The sequence below is a fragment of the Bufo bufo genome, chromosome 9 (assembly GCF_905171765.1).
Source record: "Bufo bufo chromosome 9, aBufBuf1.1, whole genome shotgun sequence".
Lineage (NCBI taxonomy): Eukaryota > Metazoa > Chordata > Amphibia > Anura > Bufonidae > Bufo > Bufo bufo.
The window spans coordinates 176226127-176243376 of NC_053397.1; the positions used below are offsets into that span (position 1 = coordinate 176226127).

Consider the following 17250-nt stretch of genomic DNA (forward strand, 5'->3'; position numbering starts at 1 on the left):
TCCAGATCCGGCGTGTAATTCCGGCAAATGGAGTGCACGACGGATCCGGACAACGCAAGTGTGAAAGAGGCCTTAGCCAATATATTTTGACCAAAACACATCTGTGCCCGCCTGCCAGCACCGAGGTGGTCTCATCAGGCAGGTCCTACTCTAAACCTACCTATGCCGTTGGGCATCTACATTCAGGAGAGCAGACCCTGCACATGTAGTGTACTGCTCCTAGTCACTACCCAGTCTGACTGAGATCACCTTGGCACTAGTAGGCGGGCACAGATGTGTTTTGATCAAAATATATTGGCCGAGAGTCCCAGATTTTATCATATCCGAGTGACAGCTTAGATCATATATAAGGTTTGCATCTATTGTGCATTATTTTCAGTGATTTTTCTTTTATATATGTAGCCATGCACATATTCATTTATTACATTGTGCAGGATGTTTTGTATCTTTTTAAGTGATTTTTTAAAAACGCTGGATCCAGCATATACCATACACCGCCGGATCCCATTCCCTATAATGGGGTCTGTCGGGTACCAGCGTGAGTGCCAGCATTTTACCGGATGAAATACCGCTGCATGCTCCTTATATTTGTGCCGCAATCTGCGATAGAGGCTTTGGACGGATCCTCCACCGCAGATGTGCACGTAGCCTAATTTATCAAGGTGTTATAGAATATATATATACACATATACACCGTATATATCTATTATAAAACTGGACACACTAAAATCCAACACACCACTGGTAATGCCCACGTTATCAGCAGCTAAGGCTCCGTTCACACCTTGTTTGTATACGGTGGGAGTATTCCCTGATGTACACCGGGTCAGCATGTGTTGGAGTTCCTTATTACTTTTCATGCTATAGCCTGCTATTCATTCCCATGCAGACAGACACAGTTAAAAAAGCGTATGTGACATGGGAGCCAAAGGGCGACCTACCCTGCTGTGTACCTGTGGAGACACGGGCTGGGAGACCCTCCCAGTGCACAGGTGACCTACCCCGCTGTGTGCCTGTGGAGACCCTCCCAGTGCACAGGTGACCTACCCCGCTGTGTGCCTGTGGAGACCCTCCCAGTGCACAGGTGACCTACCCCGCTGTGTGCCTGTGGAGACCCTCCCAGTGCACAGGTGACCTACCCCGCTGTGTGCCTGTGGAGACCCTCCCAGTGCACAGGTGACCTACCCCGCTGTGTGCCTGTGGAGACCCTCCCAGTGCACAGGTGACCTACCCCGCTGTGTGCCTGTGGAGACCCTCCCAGTGCACAGGTGACCTACCCCGCTGTGTGCCTGTGGAGACCCTCCCAGTGCACAGGTGACCTACCCCGCTGTGTGCGTGTGGAGACACGGGCTGGGAGACCCTCCCAGTGCATACCTCAGAAGTAGGCTTGGAATGTCAACACAGCCTCGGTCGCAGATTCCGTCATGTAATGCTGGGCAAATAGCGCAGCGCTATCCCATCCAGCGACATGACGCCTCTTATTATAGCCAACGGGTCTGCGGTGTCCGTAGGCGACATCTGCCACCGCTGTCATTTTCATTGTCCTGCTTCTGTGACAGAGAACAGGAGGGAAATGAATAATGCCAATGTGAACGGAGCCTTAGATGGTCTGCGAGAGGAGCACACCGCCCAGGACATAATGACAGACCCCCATGGCAGATTTGTGCCCACCCAGCATGAAACCTGCACACTCAGCCAAACAGTCCCGGGTGGAGAGATAACCGACAACTGAGGGATACAATGTACATAGATGGGGCTAGACTGGACCTGAGCACACAGCTCTGTAAAGGGCCGCAGTGACCTCTCTCCCAGGGCCCCCTGCTACCTCCATATAGACCCCCATTCAGACAGGACAGTCTATGATACGAGGTGTGTAGCTCTGACAACCCCAAAAAAACTTCAGTAATGTGAAAGCCGCACAAGTCAATAAAAATCGCATGAGACCGTGCGCTTTCTATGCGGTGACTGGAAGACGCACACCTCCCCCTCCTCATACACCTGAGGTATGTAGCGGCTGAATGGAGCTCCCGCACCCGGGCGTTACCTGCGGCTCGTCGGCGGCCATGCACATCCCGCTCTGGTGGAGCCTCCGGATGGATCCACGTGTCCTCAGCAGCCGGAGCCCCCGACAGAGCGGCCATAGCCCCTTCATCCTGCCCGGGACCCCTTCGAAGCTTCTGGCTGTACAGCGCTGTCGCGTCTCGGCAGGAGACACTGGAATCCTCCGTTATCAGTGCGGCCTTTGCGGGAGGTGCGGGGTCCGGCTTTGTCCGGGGGTCTCTGCACTGGCGGCGATGTATAAACGACTCCTGGGATATATCTCAGCTGTGCGGAGACCGTGAACCAATCAGCGAGCAGCCGCACGAGTAGAAGCGACCAATCAGGGGACGCTCAGATGTCCCTCCCCAACCATCCCCTATACTGGGGGACAGGGACACTTCCGCCGGCGGAGCCCCAGCCCCCGCTACCAATTACAAAGCCAGCGCCCGGCAGCGGTAACGCACGGCGATCGGCTAGTACGTCCGCAATCATTGTACCCTGTATGGGAGCGAACGATCGTTAGGAGCCCCAGAGCCTAACATCCGTGCAGACTGATAATAGTATACACTGCTCAAAAAAATAAAGGGAACACAAAAATAACACATCCTAGATCTGAGTTAATTAAATCTTCTTCTGAAATACTTTGTTCTTTACATAGTTGAATGTGCTGACAACAAAATCACACAAAAATGGAAATCTAATTTTTCAACCCATGGAGGTCTGGATTTGGAGTCACCCTCAAAATTAAAGTGGAAAAACACACTACAGGCTGATCCAACTTTGATGTAATGTCCTTAAAACAAGTCAAAATGAGGCTCAGTAGTGTGTGTGGCCTCCACGTGTCTGTATGACCTCCCTACAACGCCTGTGCATGCTCCTGATGAGGTGGCGGACGGTCTCCTGAGGGATCTCCTCCTAGACCTGGACTAAAGCATCTGCCAACTCCTGGACAGTCTGTGGTGAAACATGACGTTGGTGGATAGAGCGAGACATGGTGTCCCAGATGTGCTCAATTGGATTCAGGTCTGGGGAACGGGTGGGCCAGTCCATAGCATCAATGCCTTCGTCTTGCAGGAACTGCTGACACACTCCAGCCACATGAGGTCTAGCATTGTCTTGCATTAGGAGGAACCCAGGGCCAACCGCACCAGCATATGGTCTCACAAGGGGTCTGAGGATCTCATCTCGGTACCTAATGGCAGTCAGGCTACGTCTGGCGAGCACATGGAGGGCTGTGCGGCCCTCCAAAGAAATGCCACCCCACACCATTACTGACCCGATGCCAAACCGGTCATGCTGGAGGATGTTGCAGGCAGCAGAACGTTCTCCACGGCGTCTCCAGACTCTGTCACGTCTGTCACATGTGCTCAGTGTGAACCTGCTTTCATCTGTGAAGAGCACAGGGCGCCAGTGGCGAATTTGCCAATCTTGGTGTTCTCTGGCAAATGCCAAACGTCCTGCACGGTGTTGGGCTGTAAGCACAACCCCCACCTGTGGACGTCGGGCCCTCATATCACCCTCATGGAGTCTGTTTCTGACCATTTGAGCAGACACATGCACATTTGTGGCCTGCTGGAGGTCATTTTGCAGGGCTCTGGCAGTGCTCCTCCTGTTCCTCCTTGCACAAAGGCGGAGGTAGCGGTCCTGCTGCTGGGTTGTTGCCCTCCTACGGCCTCCTCCACATCTCCTGATGTACTGGCCTGTCTCCTGGTAGCTCCTCCATGCTCTGGACACTACGCTGACAAACACAGCAAACCTTCTTGCCACAGCTCGCATTGATGTGCCATCCTGGATAAGCTGCACTACCTGAGCCACTTGTGTGGGTTGTAGACTCCGTCTCATGCTACCACTAGAGTGAAAGCACCGCCAGCATTCAAAAGTGACCAAAACATCAGCCAGGAAGCATAGGAACTGAGAAGTGGTCTGTGGTCACCACCTGCAGAACCACTCCTTTATTGGGGGTGTCTTGCTAATTGCCTATAATTTCCACCTGTTGTCTATCCCATTTGCACAACAGCATGTGAAATTGATTGTCACTCAGTGTTGCTTCCTAAGTGGACAGTTTGATTTCACAGAAGTGTGATTGACTTGGAGTTACATTGTGTTGTTTAAGTGTTCCCTTTATTTTTTTGAGCAGTATATTATCTGCACGGACATACATATATCTATCTAACTATATCTCTATTTTTTGTATATATACACATATTGGTAGTACTACTAATTACCATCGGGTTAGAGAGATCAAGTGAAGATCATGTCCCCTGGATTATTTATTGTATTTTATTTCCTGCCAATATTTTTAGTGATAATCAATTAATAACTGATCCCCATCGTTTAGACTACTTTCACACTTGCGGCAGAGTGATCCGGCAATCTGCATGCAAACAGAAAGCATTTGTAGACGGATGCGGATCCGTCTTACAAATGCATTGCAAGAACGGATCCGTCTCTCATCCGTAGAAAGGGATCTGTTATATATATTTTTCAAATTTTTACCGGTCTGTGCATGCGGATCCGGCATTGCAGTATTTTGAATGCCGAATCCGGCACTAATACATTCCAATGGGAAAAAAATGCCAGATCGGGCGTTCAGGCAAGTCTTCAGTTTTTTTCGCCGGAGATAAAACCACAGCATGCTGCGGTATTATCTCCGTCCTGATCGATCAAAAAGACTGAACTGAAGACATCCTGATGCATCCTGAACAGATTGCTCTCCATTCAGAATGCATGGGGATAAAACTGATCAGTTCTTTTCCAGTATAGAGCCCCTAGAACGGAACTCAGTGCCGGAAAAGAAAAACGCAAGTGTGAAAGTACCCTTACTGCTTGTTTTATATTTCATCCAGAAATTTTGTGATATGAATAATCCAGGGCCACATGATCTTCACTTGATCTGGTTAAACTGACTGAGGGTTTTATCAAATGTTTATCCGACATGGACATCCCCTTTAATTTTTGAGCTGGAGGCGCATTCACACAGGCCAGTTGTACAAATGTTGATGCCTGATCACTGCCGCGTGTACACATGCCCAGCAACGCGCCGACAAATGAGCGCTCTTTTACTGTTGATTCTCCTGTTATGAGGGCAATTAAAACCATCGTTTTTTGCCACCACATCCCCTTTGTTAAACCTGGGATGTGCTGCTGACAATATGCAAACTATATGGGGGATGAACGATCGTACTGATGATTGTTCGTTCCCATACAGAGTACAATGATCGGGCCATTTAAAAGGGGCTGTCCGGGTTCAGAGCTGAACCCGGACCGATCCCCATTTTCACCCCTCGGGCCCCTATAGCGTGAGATCGCGCAGGGTAAGGGCTGCTTCCGCTTAGCAGTGTTGCCTTAACCGTTTTGAAAGCTAGGGCACCGCTAAAGCATGCCCATCAGTGCCGATGACGTCAGCGGGCTCACTGCTGGACAGAAGCCTTCACCTAGCTTAACCCTATGGAGAGCCCGGTACGTCACCGGACCTCCATAAAAAGCCCTTGGGGCAAAGGAGAGCATTGGAACATGAAATGCTCAGATGCTTATCTCAGAGGAGCTGCCTGGGTGAAAAACGGGGATATGTCCGTGTTCAGCTCTGAACCCGGACAACCCCTGTAAATGTGCTAAGCGACTGCCGACAGACATGCTTTATCATTGATCAGTGCTGGTTTTTGATCGTGGAGGTCTGACCTATGGACCCTTGGTGATCCGGGAAAGAAAATACCGCAAAGCCGTGGCCCCTTCACAACAACGCTTCAGCCACCCGCTGTGCAGGGAACTGCTGAACAGTCCTATTCATTACGCTACAAGGCGTTGCAGCGCCATGCCTTCACTGCAGCCACATCATTCTCAGGATCGGTGGGGGGTCCCAGCAGTCAGACCCTCACTAATCATAAAGAATGGAATATCCTAGTGATGCGCCATCACTTTATAAGATGGGATTGCCCCTGTGAACACGCCCTTAAAATGGCATTCCAGCTTTCTGATATTCATGACTTATCCTCTGGTTAGGTTAAAGGGGTTCTCCGGGCTCTTAATATTGATGACCTATCCTCAGATCGGTGGTGGTCCCACAATCAGCCGTAAGAGGAGACGCAGTGCGCACGCGCCGTCTCCTGTCTCTCTTCCTGCTCACCACCGCTTTGCTACAGACAGCAGCACTGAGGATAGGTCATCAATATAGGAGAACCCCTTTAATCAATATCAGAGGAAGCAGAAGGTACCATCCAGTGTGTCGCGGCCGCGCTGGCGTACTGCAGCTCCGCTCCTATTCAAGTGATTGGGATCGGCACAGCCTCTCCGCACAATGAAAGGAGCCGCCTGCTTCCAGCTCCATCCGCGGTTTAGTTTTCACTGCCTGCCCACACCAGCTGATCACCCACCGATCACCTATTCTGAGGATAGGTCATCAATATCAAACATCTGGACCTAACAAGATCTGTGTTGAGATCCGGTTTGTTCAGTTTAGATTAAATACAACCAGATCTAGCCGAAACGGATGCATCCGGATGTATTAAACGGCACGCATCCGTTTAATTCCGGTTTTGAGATCCTCTGCCGGAAAGTCACAATGCAAGTGTGAAAAAGGCCTCGGTATAATCTAGTAGCTTTCCTGTAATAACATAAGCAGATCAGTGCACAAAGCTGTATCCTGACTCCTTACAGCGTCTGAGCGGCGCGCTGCCGTTAATGAAGCGGATATGGAGCCTTAAGAACTTAAAGGGGAAAAATTCATCATAGACCAGCAGCGTTTTATGAAGGATCTATGACATCCCCCCCTGCACTGCCAGAGGATGTGCTTAAAGGGTTACTGTCACCACAGTTTTCGCTATTAAACAGGCTGATATTAAACATGTGCAAATGTCACCTGAATTTAACTATTCTTTTCTTTTCAGTGTGACCACTTTTTTGTGCAATTATAACTTTTATAAGATGCAAATCAGCCTCTAGGAGCAAGGGGGGGGGCGCTGAATACTGACAGAACGGAAGACATCCTGAACGGATTTCTTTCGTTTTCGGGTTCTGAGATCCTTTGCCGAATCTCAATACCAGAGAACAACAACGCAAGTGTGAAACTGGCCTAAGCTAGAGCAAGCGGTGAATAATGTAAGTGATGCCGATTCCGGTTTTGGCCTTTTTCCCTTCACACTCGCTTGCATTCCAATGCTGTGCTCTGACATATCGGCTGAGAGGACTCCAGTGCTCACATGGAGAGGACTCAAATGCATTTTACTGCTGGTTTGTAGGAGCATAGCGTCGTAATTCAAGCGAGTATAAAGATATAAATTACATAAATGGACTCAGCGCCACGTACACTATACACCGCTTACTCTAATTTAGGGGGGCGTTTTGGTGCTGACACATTCCCTTTAAAATTGCTAATGTCAAGACAGTGGCTAGTGATTGTTTTGATAGATTTTTGAGCAATGATTAATATGAAAAAAAAATTGCATGTCGAAGAGGTTGGCCCATGGTTGCCTCTTATCACCCCCAGAGGATAGGTCACAAGTGTCTGAACGGTGGGAGTCTGACTGATGGGACCCCCACCAACGATGAGAACGGGGGTCTGGTGTCCTCGTTTGAATGGAGACCAGCCTCTTTAAATGAACATTCAAGTCCACCATACCCAACACCACTGATCCCAAAAAGGCCACACAACAGCAACAAAACCAATGTGCTTTGTATGTAGTAGTTTCTATATTTCATTACAGACTTTAAAGTAAAATCCGGCCACAGTTTTTTTACTGCAAAAGTCAATCAAAATGCTACATAAAACAATTCAGCCTTACTACAAACAAGTGGCAGAAAAGTGCACCAAGACGTGGTTTTACCGCAAGCTGATTGTTAATGGCTGCTGATTTTGCAGGTAAACGGTAGCAGCTAACAATCAATTTGAAAACCGCACCAATTTACAGGAACACGACATGGCGGGACATGTGGCTCTACTTAAGGCCTCATGCACATGACCGTTGTGTGCATCCACGGCCGTTGTTCCGTTTTCAGTTTTTTTTCGCGGACCCATTGACTTTCAATGGGTCCGTGGAAAAATCGGAAAGTGCACCGTTTGGCTTCCGCGTCCGTGATCCGTTTTTCCAGTCCGTGAAAAAAATATGACCTGTCCTATTTTTTTCACTGACAACGATTCACGGACCCATTCAAGTCAATGGGTCCGTGAAAAATCACGGATGCACACAAGATAGTCATCCGCGTCCATGATCCGTGTCCGTTTTTCCTATCATTTTCAATGGAAACTTGACTTAGTTTTTTTTTCACTTTTCATGTCCGTGGATCCTTCAAAAATCAAGGAAGACACACGGAAGAAAAAACGGTCACGGATCATGGAACAACGGAAATCCGTTTTGCGGACCGCAAAAAAAAACGGTCGTGTGCATGAGGCCTAAGGTGCATTTTGCTCCATTTTGCACTTTGAAAAAGTCACCTGTATCACCTGGCACTTTGGTGAAGTGTCCTGAACGGTCAGTGGCCAGGACACCAAGTTCATCCATTTGATCTGTTGCCAGTCCATTCATCCCCAGGCTGGAAGGACAAAGAAGGTGAGGACTTTTAATGATTATGAATGGTCCTATACATCTGGCCAAGACGACAGAAGCAGCTGCTTGATCATGCCCAGTTAGGTAATTTTTAATGATATCTTTTGCACATGAAAAGTATCATCAAAGTCGCAGAGTTCAGGGAAGGTAAATAACACAGGAACATGTAGGAACTAGTAGGACATAAAAAAATACACGTCCAAGCATTAGTAAATTAGAAATTCTAATGATAAAAAGTTTCCCTTACAGAAGATACTTTGTGGTGACAGCAATTTTTGCAAAAGTGACAACAGAAAATGCGGCCATATTGGTTGTCAGCGTCTCACAAATGAATGACCCACTCATTACACATTAGACAAAACTGAGGTGAAGATCTAACATGTATAGGGCCTTCTAAGTCTCCCCCAACAGTAGGTGTTAGGGGAAAGAAGGATTGGGCAGATTGAATATTAACATGCATGATTGTTTGTCCCCACGGCTGAAAGAGGGGTCTGCTTACCCCACTCCCCTTAAAATAAACATGCATGCTCATCAGAACATGTATGTATGGGACAATCAGAAGTAGCCATTTGGCAAACAGTTAATTTCGCCATAAACAACATTCATCACCCATCCATCATGAGAGCGGGTAACCTCAAATTCCCTACGTGAATGTAGCGGTGGTGTGCCCGTGTGACCATTCTTTCATTCACTTTCATGGGACTCTGACAGTTCCCTGGAAGTTAAAGAGGTTATCAAGAACTTAGAGACTTCAGAGAGCGGCTGACCCGCAGTGGGGTTCATACTTACCTGGTCCTCGTCGCTGGCTTCCGGCTCCATTGCTCCCTGACTGTCTCTGCAGCTCTGTGATGCACTGGCATTACCATCCTATTGATGGGCGCCTCGTGACCACTGCAGCCAATCGCTGGCTGGCCAGATACAGCTAATTGGTGGGGGGTGCCGGGTGTCATACTCCAACGATCTGATATTTTGTGAGCTATCCTGAGGATAAGCCATCGATCTCCAAATACCAGAAAACTCCCTTAATACTTAATGGGATAAATTATGTCCTCTAACCACAGGAAAAATGCTAGGGGAGGGGGTTGGTGTGTTATGGTACAAATTAAAATATAACCAAGAAAAATAACCATTCAGAAAAATTAGTGTTACCCAAATATTCCACTGAAGCCATTATACCGTACAGTGCTACATCATTTCTTACCTGCGTGATAATCCATAGTTACGGTGTGACATTCTATTTTGCGAAACTACTGGTTGGGAACTGAACGACCATACAATTCCATACTGGAAAGTAGGTTTGCCAAATTGCATGTCACTGCCTGACAGTTCATCAGTGCAGCACCTCCTTTCACCAGGCTATGGAAATCAGTGTGTGAACCAGAGTACCAGTCAATGCCTCGTATACATAACAGTAGATGTAAGCCACACCATTCTTGAAAAAAGTGTTGAAGTGTGTGCGGTAGGGCTAATAAGCTTACAATAAATTACCGTCTTTATAAATTTGGCGCACTGTACTCCAGTACACCTCAGATTAGGAATGGCGCATGAAGAGTCCGTCTTAATAAATCTCCCCATTTACAACACAGACAGCAAGAAGAAGGAAATGCTTCTATACATTGTAAGAGAAGAAGTAATTTTACTGTGACAATTCCATGACCATTAGGCATCATGCACACGGCTGTTAGTGATTTGCGGTCAGCAAATAGCGGATCAGTAAAACACGGATCCTGACGAAATCATGTTTTTTTTTTTTTTACTTCTGTAGAAATGTCCTCTCTTTCTGCAAAACGGACAATAGGACATGTTCTGTCCTTTCTGAAGTGAATGGGTCCGCATCCAATCCGAATGCGGACAGAAGCTATGGTCGTGTGCATGAGCCCTGACTTTAAAAGGGGTTGTCTCATAGCCCATAGAGAATGGGGGCATATAGCTAGGATATGCCCCCCATTGTCTTATAGGTGCGGGTCCCTCCGCTGGGACCCGCACCTATATCGAGAACGGAGCCCCGCAAGGTGGTGGCTGGAGGATGCCGGTCCAGCCACCACCAAGCCGGCTCCCCATAGAAGTGAATGAGAGCATACCGCGCATGACCGGCCACCGCTCCCATTCATTTCTATGGGGCCGACGGAAATAGCCCAGCCAGCGCTCGTCTATTTTCGCCCCATAGAAAATGAATGGAGAGCGGCTGCGCATTCCCTTATTATTCCTGCTAAAAGTTATGAATGAATTACTAGCAGTCTGTAATGAAGGTCCGGATGGGCTTTACTAGTTGGGAGGGTGTCCCCACACAGTCTGACAATATTCAATCAGTGCTGCCTGCTAAAAGTTATGAATGAATTACTAGCAGTCTGTAATGAAGGTCCGGATGGGCTTTACTAGTTGGGAGGGTGTCCCCACACAGTCTGACAATATTCAATCAGTGCTGCCAGGGTCAGACTGTGCGGGGGTAAACTTTACTGCAGACTGCTGGCAATTCATTCATAAATCATCTAGCAGGAATAATAAAGGAATGGCACGACATAGGGTCATAAGAATAGATGCTCCAGAATTGTTGTTATAAGAGGGATGCAAGCAGTTACTACAACAGACCTTTCAGGAGAGGTTTCAGGTCTCTCTATATATTTTACCCTTCCACCTTTATCATGTTAATGACCAGACACAATACTCAACTGTGCAGCCCAGTTCACAAAGATTGGCCCCGCCACACCCAACTCTATATACCTGCAGGGGATGAAAGGGAAGGTGAGAAAACTGGACTTTATAACAAAGCTTGAGTTCATTAACGCCCCTTTTACACGAGCGAGTTTTCCGCACGAGTGCAATGCGTGACGTGAACACATAGCACCCGCACTGACTCCGGACCCATTCATTTCAATAGGTCTGTGTACATGAGCATTTTTTTTCACACATCAGTTCTGCGTTGCGTGAAAAATGCAGCATGTTTTATATTCAGCGTTTTTCACGCAGCCCTTGCTTCCGCATTGCATCCGGAAGCAAGTGTGGATGCAATGCGTTTTTCACTGATTGTTGCTAGGAGATGTTGTTTGTAAACCTTCAGTTTTTTATCACGCGCGTGAAAAACGCATCAAAACGCATTGCACCCGCGCGGAAAAAACTGAACGCAATCGCAGACAAAACTGACTGAACATGCTTGCAAAAACGGTGCGAGTTTCACTGAACGCATCCGGAGCCAATCCGTCACGCTCATGTGAAAGAGGCCTAAGGGCTCATGCATATGACCCAGGAAACATGGTCCGTGTCTGCCTGTTCTCCCAGGCCGACCGTGGCTCCCCTGAACTAAACGGACGGTATCACAGTCAGTGGCGTAACTAGAACCGACTAGGCCCCATGCAACCCTTTACTGTATATAATGTTATTGTATAATACTGTTGAAGGGGCCCTGACAATAAAATCTTAGTCTTCCTCCCAGGAGGGCCCCTTCTGAGATGGGGCCCCATAGCAGCCGCTATGGACAGTGTTTCCTTGGCCGATCACAGTCTTGTGTAATGAGCTCTTAATGTTTATGTACCTAGAGAGAGTTCAGCATGTAATTGCCTCATGTATTAATCAGCATCAAGCTTCTTTAGAACCTTTTTAGCCTGCGCAACGTTCCAGTCAATTATTGGGAAATAATGTTCATAGGAAATACCGTTCCCGATAACGGCCCTATATTACCATGCCACAAGTCAACCAATAAACTCATTTGTCAGCTGATTTGCATCTTTTATCAGGATAAATAATGCACGATTATCGGCAGCACATCTCCCTGTGTAATCCGAAAATCAGTAGAACTGAATGAGGGAGTGATCACTGCGGTAACAAACAGACGCCAGCGGGTGTGTTTACCATTCACTGGCGCTCTTTCCTGCCTGAATATCAGGCTGTCTAATAGGACCCCTAGGCTGAGTTCACACGGGCGAGATTTTCGCGCGGGTGCAATGCGGGAGGTGAATGCATTGCACCCGCACTGAATCCGGACCCATTCACTTCTATGGGTCTGTGCACATGAGCTGTGATTTTCACGGATCACTTATGCGTTGTGTGAAAATCGCAGCATGCTCTATATTGTGCGTTTATCACGCAACGCAGGCCCCATAGAAGTGAATGGGGCCGAGTGAAAATCGCAAGCATCCGCAAGCAAGTGCGGATGCGGTGCGATTTTCACGCATGGTTGCTAAGATGACAGTCTATTCACTGTATTATTTTCCCTTATAACATGCTTATAAGGGAAAATAATAGCATTCTTTAATACAGAATGCTTAGTAGGTGGTCAATTGAGGGTTAAAAAATAATTAACTCACCTTCTCCTCTTAATCACGTAGCTGCCAGTCTCTTCTTACTACTTTAATCATAAGCTGCCGGCTAAAGGACCTGTGGTGATGTCAGATCACATGGTCCAATCACATGGTCCCTCACCACGGTGATAGACCATGTGATTGGACCATGTGATGTGATGTCACCACAGGTCCTTTAGCCGGCAGCTTATGATTAAAGTAGTAAGAAGAGACTGGCAGCTACGTGATTAAGAGGAGAAGGTGAGTTAATTATTTTTTAACCCTCAATTGACCACCTACTAAGCATTCTGTATTAAAGAATGCTATTATTTTCCCTTATAACCATGTTATAAGGGAAAATAATAACATCTACACACCACCTAACCCAAACCTGAACTTCAGTGAAGAGGTTCGGGTCTGGGTACCACAGTCAGTTTTTTATCACGCGCATGCAAAACGCATTGCACGGAACGCAATCGCAGTCAAAACTGACTTCAATTGGGTACCTACTCGCGCGGGTTTGCCGCAGTACACCCGGGACGCATCCTGAACAAATCCGTCACGCCCGTGTGAACTCAGCCTTACATTCCAGGTCAGACTCCTATAATATATCCAAGGCTTCTTAACAGGTCTGTGGTTACAATGAAAAACTGTCAAAATCCTGAAGAAAGAAAAGGTGGCCATATTTATCATGCACAATGTGCTCTTACATGTACAGATATCTGACCAATTTCTGTGCAAATTAGTGTATGTAAATGACCAAATGATCTGATTTATCACAATGACTGTAGCATGTAAAACATATCATATACAGCAGGGATCAGCAACCTCCGGCACTCCAGCTATTCTGAAACTACAACTCCTAGAATCCTCCTTTTACTACTGTGGGAGTTACAAGAACAGCCCAGAAAGTTTGCATGCTGGGAGTTGTAGTTTCACAGAAGCTGGAGTGCTGAAGGTTGCTGATCCGTGTCATAAATGGAACCCGTCTTCATGAGCATGCAGTGCAATCTTCAGGCTGCATGCTTTAGAGCAGGAGGAGCTGAACAGATTTATTTAAGGTTTTATGAGAAGAGACTCGGCATTCAATGTAATTTATTCATTGTGGGAAAGTAGGAACCAGTCTATACACATCAGATGGTGGAGCGATCGCACAAAATCTAAGGGTTCAGGCAACTTTCATCTACACACAGCACACCATTCCAAATGTTCATGGTATTTCTATAAGGCCTAGATGGGTGAACCTCTTGCACTTTTCCAGCAGGAGGAAACATAAGGGAAATGTGGCATCAGAAAAAGACCAATTGTTTAAATTACGTTTTTTATGTTAAGAGTGTTTTTTAGAATTTTGGCAATTTAAAAAAAAATATGTCCCTATATACATTTTAAAAAATCCTGCAGTTTTAGCACTGGCCATTGGTTCAATTTCAGTTGAAACATTGCCTTTAAATCTTACTACCCACACTAATGTATATAAGGACCTTAAACACCCAGCGGTGTAGCTATAGGGGGTCCAGAGGTAGCAGTCGCTACCGGGCCCAAGAGCCTGAGGGGGCCCAAAGACCCTTGTGCCATATAAGACATCGGTATTGTAGAAAGTGCACACTGGGAGGGCTCTGTCAGATTTTGCACTGGGGCCCAGTATCTTCAAGTTACATTTCTGGCTGGAGGGAAGACGTTAGGTCAAGAATGTGGCATTGGGGGGGGGGTGCCATTTCAATTTTTTCCTCGGGCAGCATGAAGGCTATTGTGCTCCCCGGCCCCTGGCCACAAAGCACTGAGGGAAGGGGGGCCCAATCTGAACTCTTGCACCAGGTTCCATGAGCGTTTAGCTACATCCCTGGACCCACCGATCAGTACTATGTAGTTTGGCTGCACTCCTGCCAGTGCCATGCCCCCTTCTTTGTTTACACAGACATTAATAATCATCCATATGACCCAATTGTTTTTGTACAAAATCAGTCTATATTTTATATTTTCTGTACAAAAAGTGAAAAAACAGGATAATTTACAAGGACCTGGAGGGTTGCTGCATGCATTTACAATATTATACGCCTAAAAGCCGCTTGGCGTCTTCACTTTGAGCCATGAGAGCCTCGCTTGCGTATTTCTGGAGAAGTTCCATTTTCTTTCGTCGTATCAGGGCTTCTTCAATCTGTAAATGTAATAAGGAGAGGTAACTTTCTGAAACACATGAATCTGGAGTTTTATATAGCTGCTTTTTTTTATTGCCTGGACATCTCCTTTAAGAAATCACTGCAGCTCCAGTTATTGCCCATATAGCAGTAGTCTAAAGCTGTCCAAAGCCCAGGAGCATACAAAATGCTCGGAATGGCTGAAAGTTCGGAGAAATCTATGGGGGGGAAGGGGAGTTAATTAAGACTGGAGTTTCATGTACCGTTCTAAGGCTGAGTTCACATCACCATTTAGCTTTTTGTCCTCCATGCAGTACTTTTTCCTGTTCTTCTGACGGATTAGAAGAACGGAAAGCTAAACGGTGATGTGAACTCAGCCTTAAATCAGTAGTTCGCTAGAGTAAGGAAGGTCTCCAAGTACATTACTGGCAGTCCACATGCCAGAAAAGCAAATCTAGGCCAGGTTCTAAAATAAATAAGAATACATTTGACATTTTTTTTAAAATGTTAAGAGCAAAAAAAGTCACAAGTTCCATATTCCCCCTAACCTCAAATTACCCACAGGACTAGTGTAGCCAATCATTGGCCCCAGGGGTCTTGTGCCGTACACTTGGCAGTAGTGGTCACGTGGGCTTACTGGCATGTCACCACTGTAACAGTAAATAAAGACCAGTGGCGTAATGGGTCATTTATTATTATGGTATTTCCCCCACTTGGCCACATTTTTGCTGATCTCGGAGAGAACCCTTTTAATCATTAGTAAATTCAATTTCGAGTTCCAAGTTGAATCGTAATTAAAGCACAGTAGTCTGAAAGCAAATATTTACCTGGAAAACATGCAAGTGAATGACAAAATGGTGAAATATGATGAATGAATGAAACACAAATAAAAATTACCAGCAGTAGATACAGTATAAATACAAAGGCCGGCCATATACATAAGATAGTTGTCCTTCCTGATGCCCTCATACACATGCCTGCTCGACCAAGCAAGCACGTGTTCTCAGTAAAGGTCCCTTCCTGGCAATCGCCTGCTCATCAGTGAAATAGGCCACTGCATTTACATGCAGCAATCTCTTCTTGTCCCCATAAAGACTTGTTTGCCGGCAGCAGAGGCTATTTATACAGTACGATCTGCTGCCGGCAAACAATGATTTAGGTGCCTCCACAAACTAGCCAATTACCCGACGAATGAGCGTTTTGCTCGTTCATCAGGTAAAATCGGCAGCACCTTTACACCGCCAGATAATCACCAACGAGCAATCCTATGATTGCTCATTAGCGATTATCTTGTGGATTCTTGGCCTATGTAAAGGGCCCTTAAGAAGGGGGAGGAAGCAGGGGCTTATCTCCCCGAGAACAAAAGGATCAGCAGATTCACGGGAGACAAGGATTGGGTAGGTGGATTCTAACTGCTCTTTATCTCCTTTGACATCTGCCATGAGGGGAGCCAATTTGTTCTGCTTTTCATCTAAATGTCATGATAATGAGTCATAAAAAGGGAAGGGCAATAATTCTCATGGGCATCATATTTGATGGCACTTTTTTGTATTGAGGGGTGTATAAAATAAAGTGCCCATTACACAGCCTGATGTTCAGGTAGAATATCGTTAACAAGCATGCGTATGGACGCTCTGCCTGTGTAAAGGTGCCATCGATCACCCATTGAATGAGCGGAACTGAATCGCTGGTGCAGTCACCTATATCATCATTTGCCGGCAGCAGGACGTGCCATCTAAACAGTGCTCTTCTGGCAAATAATCATTCTGTACTGGGATGAGCGATGGCATTAGTGATCACTCATCCCCATACTGTGGAGGAGATGGCTGCATGTAAATGCAGCCTTCTCCTTCACTGACGAGCAGGTGATGGTCAGCAAGGAACGCTTCCTTCCCAACAATCGCTTGCTAAATTGGGCCATGTAAAGGGGCCTTAAGACATGACAGCACAGCGCTGGGGTCCTAGGTTTGATTCCGACCAAGGACAACATCTGCATAGAGTTTGTATGTTGTCCCTGTGTTGTGTGGGCTTCCTCCAAGTACTCCCTTTCCTCCCACACTCCAAAGACATACTGCGAAGTTAGATTGTGAGCTGTACATTACCTCTTTCTGAGATGGTACTGGAACATGTGCAATAAACTTCTGCTGTCCCTCCTCTCTTTCATTCTCATCGTTGCTGTCTTCTCCAGACTGAAACAAAACCGATATTACAATGGTCAGTAAGAAGACAATAAAACAAGCAGCACATGGGTGTCCCCTGTAC

The 17250-nt window shown here is 46.7% G+C and overlaps 2 protein-coding genes across 2 annotated transcripts in view; both read right to left on the reverse strand.

The window, feature by feature from the left end:
• LOC120979005 (haloacid dehalogenase-like hydrolase domain-containing 5) overlaps positions 1 to 2325 on the reverse strand; it is a 37992-nt gene extending 35667 nt beyond the window's left edge. The window contains exon 1 of the mRNA XM_040407495.1: positions 2045 to 2325. Coding sequence (XP_040263429.1) covers positions 2045 to 2152 — 108 coding nt within the window. The 5' untranslated portion in view covers positions 2153 to 2325. The remainder of the gene's footprint in view (positions 1 to 2044) is intronic.
• Positions 2326 to 14789: 12464 nt separating this feature from the next.
• The window catches only part of ISY1 (ISY1 splicing factor homolog), a 35063-nt gene continuing 32602 nt past the window's right edge, over positions 14790 to 17250 (reverse strand). Inside the window, exons 10-11 of the mRNA XM_040407503.1 lie at positions 17091 to 17177; positions 14790 to 15008 (exon numbers count right to left, since the gene is read on the reverse strand). Coding sequence (XP_040263437.1) covers positions 14901 to 15008; positions 17091 to 17177 — 195 coding nt within the window. The 3' untranslated portion in view covers positions 14790 to 14900. The remainder of the gene's footprint in view (positions 15009 to 17090; positions 17178 to 17250) is intronic.